The 12,203-nt window shown below is 32.0% G+C and overlaps 1 protein-coding gene across 3 annotated transcripts in view; it reads left to right on the top strand.

The window, feature by feature from the left end:
• The window catches only part of LOC145242631 (uncharacterized), a 110,586-nt gene that overhangs the window by 14,250 nt on the left and 84,133 nt on the right, over nt 1-12,203 (top strand). For 2 of the 3 annotated variants that reach the window (XM_080105752.1, XM_080105750.1), the window contains exon 2: nt 1,785-1,856. The exons of the other annotated variant lie outside the window; for it this stretch is intronic. In XM_080105752.1, coding sequence (XP_079961878.1) covers nt 1,785-1,856 — 72 coding nt within the window. The remainder of the gene's footprint in view (nt 1-1,784; nt 1,857-12,203) is intronic. 3 annotated transcript variants of the gene reach the window in all.

The following is a 12,203-nucleotide window of genomic DNA, read 5'->3' as shown; positions in this document are numbered from 1 at the left end:
ATATATTACGAGGAATAATTTGCCCGGTGGACTTATTCGCAATAAAAAAAAAAATAAAAATAAATAAAAAAAATGATAATGTGGTTTATCATTTTCCGTCTGTGTTTGTTTACAATATCACGTCAGCTGATATTTGGGCTTGAAGATCTTAAAAATAGTCTTTCTTCTCTTATAGATGAAAATGAAGAATTTTTACAGGGGAATATTTTACGTTACATCGGCCAAGGTTACACCTAAAAGATTCCCCTGTAACCGCACACTGATGAAGCTCGGCTAGGACCCCTTTTTGTTTGGAAATTCGGCTCGGATCGTCTGGTCCTTCTCTGGGGTTGTTACATTGAATCCTGTATGCTGAAAGCGAATATCGAAGTCGCAGGCAGAAAGAAAAACAGACACGTGAATTCTATTCTACAGAATTATTTCACAAACTTATGTACAACGTTTTTTACAAATATCGTCAGTTCTTAGTAAGTTTTTAAAAGTTCAATCTCTCTTCACAGACAGCGTCAGACGGGCGGAGGAGGAGGAAGAGTCACGTCTCCAGGGAACGGCGGTCTACTTCGAGTTTCATGTACACAATCCTTCGGAAACTGCTTCGAAACTGGCTTTTCCGCGCGACACTCGTATTAATAGTTGTGTATGGTCGAGGTTGGAAGTCTCCTTAGCCAATCAGATCACGCCACGGAATCGGGAAACCTCAGATTTTACGGGTGTGCAATTCCTGAATATGTGATCTGAGATTTACAGACATACTAATTCCCATCTGACTTTGAGTTCACGGAAGCCAGACAGTATTATGCTTCAAGTTTCCTGTCATCAATTTTAGCTGCAAAATATATTTCTCTGATTCCCAAACAATATCCATTTTGACAATGAAATAAAATATATATTTATATTCTCTATTTCCTCAGGATATCTGTCGCTACCTGGGATCAATTAAAACGGTCTTAGCATAGTTATTCGGCCCTCCTCGAGCCCCTGGAGGAATCTAAAGCTCCCCAATGAGGGCAAATTGCTCCCTCAGGTTGATTATGTCACACCCTGTAAAAATTATTTTTATCTATAAGAGAAGAAAGATTTTTAAGATCGGATTTTTTCGATTTTCGCTACTTATCGGATGAATTTCTGTACAAAATATATCTAAAAATACTGCCAGAAATATAACTTACCTTTATGTAAAATTTGCAAAAGATCAGCTCAGCCGTTTCGAAACCTATGAGGAACTCACACACACACACATACGCGCGCACACACGCACACACACACACACACACACACACACACACACACACACACACACGAACACAAAATGACTTTTATATAATAGTTGAGATAAATTACGTAACTAAACAAAAAGTTTATATTTAAAAAAAAAAACTTAATCGTGTCCATTTCAAATAACACTCGTTTTTATAGTTGATTAAAATAGCGTCTTTAATACGATTTCTATTTATTTACTGACACGATGATTTTTCCCAATTTTCTTGTTCAGCCATTTTTTTTCTTTTACAATTAATTTTCCTTTTTCCTATTGATTTTCTGTCACTTCGCCATTTTTGTTTTTAATTTGTCTAGTCTACTATATTCACCATTGTTTATATATATATATATATATATATATATATATATATATATATATATATATATATATATGTATATATACATATATATATATATATATATATATATAAATTTGTTGTCACGGCGATTTTAATTCTTTAATTCGAATGAGCCGCCATATTGACTGTCCCCTATTCTATTTCATATTCTCCTTTATTTTTCAGTCGAAGAAGAAGTCACCGTTATCCCCGAGGGACTTGGAGGCGAAAGTTTCCCCGTTAAAAAGAGATCAGTTGGTAATTGATTTTCGTTATTTTACTCGTCACAAACTCATACGATTTAGATGTTTAGAAAACCAATGACATAAATTCAGGATTATGTTCGATAGGTATAAATAATATAAAAATCGCATAAGTATAAGTCCAGAAACGTTCAATTTCCGAATTATACAAGGTGCCTTCAATAAGTTTCCAGACGTTTTTAGTATGGGCATTTTTATTGAGAGTAAACGCATGAGATTATAGTCCCCTTTGAAGTAATCTCCTTCGGCTGCAATGCATTGTACCGATCCAACAAATTTTTGAAGATCTCATGGAAATTCTGTGGTGTGAGCGTATCAGTGACTCTCGTCACGTCTTTCAAATCATCAACTGCCTCATAACGACAACCTCTAAGGTTTTCCTTGAGCTTAGATCTGGACTATGGGGATAGTGAGGAAATGTCTTCATGCGCATCTTTGTCAAATAGTCTATGACAAGGATGCACATTTTCCACATCTTTAATTCCTTGCGAATAATTGTGTGTACAGTTCCCACACTGATATCAAACTGTGCACTTATTGTCTCTATAGACACATTAACCTGGGTGTCCGGCGTTACCCGGATGTTTGGAGGTGCGTGTTGAGCAAAAAAAAAAGAGAAAAAATGGTAGTAGGCAGGCGGGCTCAAACCCGTACTGCGAAGGAGGCATAGATCGTAAGAAAAGGAAAAAAACTGACGTTTTTGCTGTTACGCCCATCGCCAAACAGGAAGTGACGTAGGTTTAAATAAAGGCTAGACAATCGAAAAGAGGGGATGACTTTCGAAAATATTGGCGAAAAAAGCGACCCCTCCCTGTATAAAAGTGCCCAGTTGAGGGTGAATGAATGAATGTTTTTAGCGAATTTTTCGATATTTGTCGTCCGAAAGGTCGAGATTCAAAACGATACCGATCTCGTGAAAACCCGTCGCCTCTTTGTTTTAGGCATACATACATACATACATACATACATAAATGCATTTAAACAGAGATGTGAGATTTATATTATAGATGACGATCCTTATCCATGACATGCTTTATTTAGCAAATTAACTCTGATGTTCTGACTTCCTTACTCCTCCCATAGCCTCTCATCACAGACTTTCTACCACCCTCGAATCTCTTATGCCACTAAAAAGCTAATGCTCGATTCATGCAAGATGGCCCAAAAGCAGTCTGAAGCATTCCATGCGTTCCTGTAACATTTTCCAAGTTTAACAAGTTTTCTTCTAAAGTGTCCTCACGTCCAGATTGCATTTCTGAAATTCACCAGCTTTGACATCCAGGCTTTAGTAGGGTGTATTCCAATTCCTACTTTAGCTGTTCATTTGAACCTGAAATCATAAAAAAATTATCCACATCTCATAAGATGTATAGGAATAACATACTGAATTTTCAAGAGTCTAGAATAATTTTAAATGCCTATATAAAAAAGTTTGAAAACTTATTGTAGGTAACTCGTAAGTCAATGAAAGAAACCCTGAGCATCATTCTTTATTATATTTATAAGATAGATAAACGCTATTGCTGTTGCATGGTCACAGGTGAAATAAAACTGGGTCTGGTCTAGCCACATACATCAACAAAACCATGAAAAAATGACACTGAACAGATATAAGAGCCGTGGAACTCAGAAGAAAGATCTTAGTGTAATGATTGACATATAAGACTTGGTCGGCATCTTGCAAATATTTACCCGTTTTATTTCAGTTAAGAGAATACAGTAGACCAAATACTAGTAATTAAATATTATTACATTGCGTCTATCTAAATCAATATTATTATATCTTTAAATAACTGGTCAGATGCATGTGTCTATGTACGTTGTGTTTGTGGTATAACGGACTCTTGTCCTCGTGTCCTAAATGTCTTAATGGCTCGTCTAGGTTTTATATATGCGTGTCAGAACATATAATGCACGAAACAAAGACAACATACTTGTCCGCTGTTGGCTGCCTCTGTCTTTTTGCCTCTGCCTGGGGGGATTCGTCAATCATCTTGGGTGGAGTCGTACCTGTTGTAACAAAGACGCTTTAAGACAGGAACCCAAGACTAATGAGTGTTTTATATATATTTTTATTGACTCCTCAGGAATCTCGTCACAGCAGAATTGGAGTGAATCTTGGCTTGTGGTTTCTCTATTCACCTCCCTCATGGAGCGACCCTTTTAACCCATCTTGCTTGTTTGCCGCCTCGGGTCCAACTCCGACTATGCTTTCGCAAACAAGATTACGTGATACATGACACATCACGTCCGGTCCCTGTCCGCATACTTTCTGGTGCAAACTGACCGGATCACAGAGTTTGACACCTGTTGTCCACTCAATGCTAGCTAGATAGATAGACAGATAGATAGATAGATAATTATATAGACAGATAGATAGATAGATAATTATATAGACAGACAGATAGATAGATAGATAGATAGATAGATAGATAGATAGATATATAGATAGGTAGGTAGGTAGGTAGATACGTAAGTAGGTAGGTAGATAGGTAGATAGGTAAGTAGGTAGGTAGGTAGGTAGGTAAGTAGGTAGGTAGATAGGTAGGTAGGTAAGTAGGTAGGTAGATAGGTAGGTAGGTAGGTAGGTAGGTAGATACGTAAGTAGATAGGTAGATAGGTAGGTAGGTAGGTAGATAGGTAGGTAGGTAAGTAGGTAGGTAGGTAGGTAGATACGTAGGTAGGTAGGTAGGTAGATAGGTAGGTAAGTAGGTAGATAGGTAGGTAGATATGTAGGTAGGTAAGTAGGTAGGTAGATAGGTAAGTAGGTAGGTAGATAGGTAGATACGTAAGTAGGTAGGTAGATAGGTAGGTAGGTAAGTAGGTAGGTAGATAGGTAGGTAGGTAAGTAGGTAGGTAGGTAGGTAGGTAGATACGTAAGTAGATAGGTAGATAGGTAGGTAGGTAGGTAGGTAGGTAGGTAGATAGATAGGTAGGTAGGTAAGTAGGTAGGTAGGTAGGTAGATACGTAGGTAGGTAGGTAGGTAGGTAGGTAGGTAAGTAGGTAGATAGGTAGGTAGATATGTAGGTAGGTAAGTAGGTAGCGGACAATTAAATGTTTAGACAATAATACATATATACCCTACTTAAAAGATAGCGCTAATCCAGTATACGTAAACTCCAAGTCCAATAGGTCATCTTCCTACACACAAAGGATACCTACCCTTCCCATAAAAACACAAAAAGGAAAAGGGTGACCCTGAGGTCAAATGTACATTTGTCCTGTAAGTGCCCGACCATTGGCAGGTTAGGATGGGTGCGGTTAAACTAAAAAGCTGGCTAACTAGAAAATTCAATACCATAAGTTTATATAAAAATGCGCGATCACCATGACTTTTCGCATAAGCCTGACTAATTCTCACAAGAATGAAACGTGAAATATTCTGTGTAGCTTAGAATGCCATATATATTTTCATAACTTACTACCTAGCTCTACCTATGTATTGAGCACTGTTGAAGAAAATACTGAAAATTTACGCATAAAATTATATCTTATTTTAATGTGATTAAATGAAAAAGTCACATGTATATATGCACATAAACATGGTGGTAGGAATGGAGCTGCATGAGTGCTGCAGGTATTGGAGAGTTACATTTCATTGAGAGAAATATGAACTTCAGCATGTACTGTCAAATACTGCAGCAGAACATGATGCCCTCTTTCCAGAAACTGGGCCACAGAACAGTTCCAGAATGACAATGATCCAAAACACACATCCAAGACAACCACTGCTTTACTGAAGATGCTGAGGGTAAAGGTGACGGACTGGCCAAGCATGTCTCCAAACTTGAACCCAATAGAACATCTTTGGGGCATCTTCAAGCAGAAGGTGGAGGTGCACAAAGTCTCAAATATCCGCCAGCTCTGCGACATCGTAATTGAAGAGTGGAAGAGAATTCCAGTGGCTACATGTGAAGCTCTGGTAAACTCCATACCCATGCGAGTAAAAGCAGTTTTGGATAACGATGGTGGCCAGACCAAATATTGAGAGTTGATATGTTGTATGTTAATATTGGCAACTTTTCGTAAGGGATGTACTCACTTTTGTTGTCAGGGAGTTAGCTTTTAATGGCTATATTTTGAGTTATATCAAGGGGAAAATAAATAAAATCTCTTATATATGCAGCAAACAGACTACTTTCATTGTGTAAAAAAATTATTTTTTCAGTGTTGTCCTATAAAGAGATATACTTTAATATTTGAAGAAATGTGAGGGGTATACTCACTTTTTTCATACATTATGTATATATATATATATGTATGTATGTATGTGCATGTATGTATATATATATGTATATATATATATGTATATATATATACATATATATATATATATATATATATATATATATATATATATATATATATATATATATATATATATATATATACAGGGTGACCCCCCCCCCCAAAAAAAAAAAACGTGATATCTGCATTATTTATTCACCGATTGCCCTTATTTTAGAGGACATGGCAGAATCAACGACCGTGAGTACACCAAGACCCCAGTGGGAGATGGGACGAAGACACTGTGTTAAATTTCGTTCGGACAAAACACTAAGAAACGTTTTTTCACAATGTTTCGGTCGATATAACCTCCGACCTTTTTCAGGTGTATCTTGTCGAACTCGGAAATGTTTCTGTCGAATTCGGGAATTTCGAGTGGAACCCTTTATTTACTTCACGGGGGTAGCATGCTCTTGTTTCGTCAGCCATAACTGGATAGAGGTTCTAAGTAATTCGCAATTGTATATTTCGGTCACCCACACTGAGGATTGAACGTTCAACCTTCAGGAGAATATAATATTTTACAATTGATTTTTAGTAGTACTCTAACCACTGGACTTATTTGTCACCGTCTCAAACGTTATTGTCATGACGTCATTTCTAGCAAATGCTTGCAAAGTTAACGACTAAGTCTAGAACGCTATATGTTTTAATTTCGATTCTAGATGATGGCCCACAAGTCATACTTTTCTTAACTTCTGAAATCACTAATATATTAGGTAAAATATAAAAATAAATGGAGTATAATGTCTACAATAATAAATACGAAATTTGCTCGCGTAAATATATAAAATATATTTACAACCGAGCAACGGCAGACGGTCTTCTAGCATATATATATATATATATATATATATATATATATATATATATATATATATATATATATTGCGCGCGTGACGCGTATGTGCCTTTGCGAATAGATTAGTTGGTCACACTAATTGGGGAAGTCTGAGACAAGCAAGCTTATCGCTCGAATACATTGTCAACCGATTTCTCTTTTCGCTCACCTAATGATAAAAATCGATATAGTAATTTAATAATCGTCAGAAATCTTTCCTATTTTGCTTATCACCATTGTTAAGATTTATTGATTCTGAGAATTGCAAGACGCTTGTTTGCCCACTCCGTCCCAAACCTAACGCAACATTTTCTTTCTTACTGGTTTTTTGTTCCTTCAGATGCTGATGTTGAAACACGGGAGTCACTAAAATGTTTTGTTTTGCCTTCTTTGTTTGTTTGGCTTTGGTTTTGATTTACGCCAAAGTAGATGTTACATTTACCCCCCCCCATCTTTGTCTGTTTGTTGGTTCTTTTTTAGTGAATAAGATACACAAAAATTACTAATGGGATCCACAAAGCACTAATAATAGACTCCATTAAACATTGGTGTTTATGTTCTTTATACTATACAGTCACTGCTTAACAAGATCCAGAGACTACTCGAAGATAAGTGTTAATGAGTGCCACGTGAGAAAATTCTTCCCACTCTTTAGATGTGCCAAAACCAAAACGTAGATTCCATGAACAAAGCTTCTTTCTTAGAAGTGCACGCCTGTGGAACTCTCTTCCGTTTGTTTCCCACCTGACTACAACCTGGATGTCGTCAAGTCCAACATAAACAAATTTCTGATGAACCGCCCCCTTAAGTAAGACAATTTATCAAGTCTCCAATACTAACGATTACTAGGATACTATCCCATTGATTACTGTACACGCAATAACCCTTATCCTGAGTGCCTTCCGGGCCTTGATAACTGGTGACTACCTTATAAAAAAAAATTCGATGATGGTGGACACTGCGTAGAAATCAATTATTTAAGAGTATGGCTCAACAAAAACTATACTAAAAATACAAAACAAAAACTATACTGAAAAAAAAAACTATACTAAAAAAATCAAAGCAAAAACTATACTAAAAAAGGGTAATAAACAGTATAATTACTTCATGACATATCTATCCTAAACAAGCCCTCACCACTAGGGTTAAATTCCCTAGACCTAAAACAGCCCAGTCTTTACTGAACTTAATATGGAAGAAAGGTGTTATAAGGTTTCGTTGACATCCAAACCCTACCATTAAACTGGTTACGTGGTAGCGCTGACTAAAAACAACGATGTTTTATCGTGCCTATACGAACAGAATGTGATGCTGATATTTTTAATGCTTGAAAAATATCAGGAATAACGGATCATTGATGCAAGTGTTAGTTGAAGTAAAAATAGACAAACGAGGCAGAAATGTAAAAGTCGCATTGAAAAGACCTGTAATCGTACTCTATGAGCATTCGTTTATAAAAGATAACTTTTTGTTCTTATCCAGAAACCATTTTATTAATGAACAAGATAATGTTTGAAATAATAAAGAAAACAATAATATCCTAAACAATAAAAAGAATAATGTCCGAAATAATGACAAAAAGAATAATGTCCGAAATAATGACAAAAAGAATAATGTCCGAAATAATGACAAAAAGAATAATGTCCGAAATAATGACAAAAAGAATAATGTCCGAAATAATGACAAAAAGAATAATGTCCGAAATAATGACAAAAAGAATAATGTCCGAAATAATGACAAAAAGAATAATGTCCGAAATAATGACAAAAAGAATAATGTCCGAAATAATGACAAAAAGAATAATGTCCGAAATAATGACAAAAAGAATAATGTCCGAAATAATGACAAAAAGAATAATGTCCGAAATAATGACAAAAAGAATAATGTCCGAAATAATGACAAAAAGAATAATGTCCGAAATAATGACAAAAAGAATAATGTCCGAAATAATGACAAAAAGAATAATGTCCGAAATAATGACAAAAAGAATAATGTCCGAAATAATGACAAAAAGAATAATGTCCGAAATAATGACAAAAAGAATAATGTCCGAAATAATGACAAAAAGAATAATGTCCGAAATAATGACAAAAAGAATAATGTCCGAAATAATGACAAAAAGAATAATGTCCGAAATAATGACAAAAAGAATAATGTCCGAAATAATGACAAAAAGAATAATGTCCGAAATAATGACAAAAAGAATAATGTCCGAAATAATGACAAAAAGAATAATGTCCGAAATAATGACAAAAAGAATAATGTCCGAAATAATGACAAAAAGAATAATGTCCGAAATAAAGGAAAAAAAGAATAATGTCCGAAATAATAAAAAAGAATAATGTCCGAATTAATAAATGAAAGAATGATGTCCGAAATATTAAACAACATAATGTAAAAATAATAAAAAAATGTCCTCAATAAACAAAATAAAATTCGAAATAATAAACAAATAAAGTCCTAAAAAAAACAAAAAAAAATGTCGAAATAATAAGCAAAATAATGTCCTAAATAATAAAAAAAATGTCCGGAATAAAAAGAAAAGACTTTTGTCTGAAATAATAAAAAATAATAATGTTTGAAAAAAAAAAAGAAAAAATAATAAAAGAGTAATAAATAAAAGAATGTCCGACATAATAAAGAAAAGAAAAATATACGAAATGATAAAAAAAAACATAAATGAACAAAATAATGTCTGAAATAATAAACAAAAGAATCATGTCCGATATAAAAACGTAAAGCATAATGCCGAAATGATTAATAAAAGAACTCCTAAATAATAAAGGACATAATGTTAAAAATAAAAAATTAAGATAACGTTTGAAATGATAAACCAAACAATGATGTCCGCAGTAATAAAGAAAACCGAAGTCTGTAATGATAAAGAAAAGAATAATTTCCGAAATAATTAACAAAAACAAAATGTCTGACATATAAAGGAAAATGACTATTCCTGAAATAATAAATAAAAGAATAATAAATATAAAATAAATATTAAAGAAGAGAATAATGTCCGAAATAATAAACAAAAAAAGGAGCGGAAATATTAAAGAAAAGAATAATGTCCGAATTAATAAACAAAAGAATAATGCCTGAAATATTAAAGAAAAGAATAATGTCCGAAATAATAAACAAACGAGTAATCTCTGAAATATTAAAGAAAAAAATTATGTCCAAACTAATAAACAAAAGAATAATGTCTGAAATATTGAAGAAAAGAATAATGTCTGAAATATTGAAGAAAAGAATAATGTCCGAAATATTGAAGAAAAGAATAATGTCCGAAATATTGAAGAAAAGAATAATGTCCGAAATATTGAAGAAAAGAATAATGTCCGACATATTGAAGAAAAAAATAATGACTGAAATATTAAAGAAAAGAATAATGTCTGAAATATTGAAGAAAAGAATAATGTCCGAAATATTAAAGAAAAGAATAATGTCTGAAATATTGAAGAAAAGAATAATGTCTGAAATAAAAAACAAAAGAATAATGTCCGAAATATTGAAGAAAAGGATAATGACTGAAATATTAAAGAAAATAATAATGTCTGAAATATTGAAGAAAAGAATAATGTCTGAAATATTAAAGAAAAGAATAATGTCCGAAATATTAAAGAAAAGAATAATGTCTGAAATAAAAAACAAAAGAATAATGTCCGAAATATTGAAGAAAAGAATAATGACTGAAATATTAAAGAAAATAATAATGTCTGAAATAAAAAAAACAAAAGAATAATGCATGAAATGTTAAAGAAAAAGAATAATTTTCGAAACAATGAGTAAAAGAATAATGTCTGAAATATTAAAGAAAATAATAATTTCCGAAACATTAAACAAAGGAATAATGTCTGATATATTAAAAAAATAATAATTCCCGAAATAATAAACAAAAAAAATAATGACTGAAGTATTAAAGAATATAATTTCTGAAATATTAAACAAAAGAATAATGTCTTCAATATTAAAGAAAAATATAATTTCAGAAATAATAAACTAAATAATAATGTCTGAAATATTAAAAATAACATAATTTCTGAAATAATAAACAAAATGATAATGCCATAAATATTAAAGAAAAGAATATTGGGCGAAATAATAAACACAAGAATAATGTCTGAAATATTACAGAAAAAAATGATTTTCGAAATAATAAACAAAAGAATAATTACTGAAGTATTAAAGAAGATAATCATTTCTCAAATAATAAACACAAGAATAATGTCTGAAATATTAAAGAAAAGAATAATGTGCGAAATAATAAACAACAGAATTATGTCTATAATATTAAAGAAAAAAATAATTTCCGAAATAATTGACAAAAGAATAATGTCGAAAATATTAAAGAAGATAATAATTTCCGAAATAATAAACATAACAATAATGTCTGAAATATTAAACAAAAGAATAATGTCTGAAATAAAAGACAAGAGAATAATGTCCGAAATAATAAACAAAAGTCTAATGCCAGAAATATTAAACTAAATAATAATGTTCAGAATAATAAGCAAAACAATAATGTGTGAAATATTAAAGAAAATAATAATTTCCGAAATAATAAACAAAAGAATAATGTCTGAAATATTAAAGAAAAGAATAAAGTTCAAAATAATAAACAAAAGAATTATGTCTGAAATATTAAAGAAAAAATAATGTGTGAAACAATAAATGTCAAGGGGAATGTCTGAAATAACAAAGAAAAGAATAATGTATAAACAATTAAAAAATAGAATAATGCCCGAAAAAATAAACAAAAGAATAATGTCTGAAATATTAAAGAAGAAAATTATTTCCGAAACAATAACCACAAGAATAATGTCCGAAATATTAAAGAAAAGAATAATGTGCGAATAATAAACAAAAGAAAAATGTCTAAAATATTAAAGAAGATAATAATTTCCGAAATAATAGACAAAAGAATAATGTCTGAAATATTAAAGAAAAGAATAATTTCCGAAAAAATAAACAAAAGAATAATGTCTGAAATATTAAGGAAAAGAATAATATCCGAAATAATAAACTAAAGAATAATGTTTGAAATATTAAAGAAAAGAATAATGTGCGAAAGAATAATGCCTGAAATATTAAAGAAAAAAATAATTTCCGAAATAATAAACAAAAGAATAATGCTTGAAATATTCAAGGACAGAATATTGTCCGAAATAACAAACCCAAGAATTATGTCTAAAATAATAGACTAAAGAATAATGTCC

This window comes from Euprymna scolopes, chromosome 21 (assembly GCF_053919585.1).
Source record: "Euprymna scolopes isolate OS-2025 chromosome 21, ASM5391958v1, whole genome shotgun sequence".
NCBI classification, from domain to species: Eukaryota; Metazoa; Mollusca; class Cephalopoda; order Sepiida; family Sepiolidae; genus Euprymna; species Euprymna scolopes.
The sequence above is the reverse complement of the archived record's forward strand: the minus strand, read 5'-3'. Positions and strand labels throughout refer to the sequence as shown.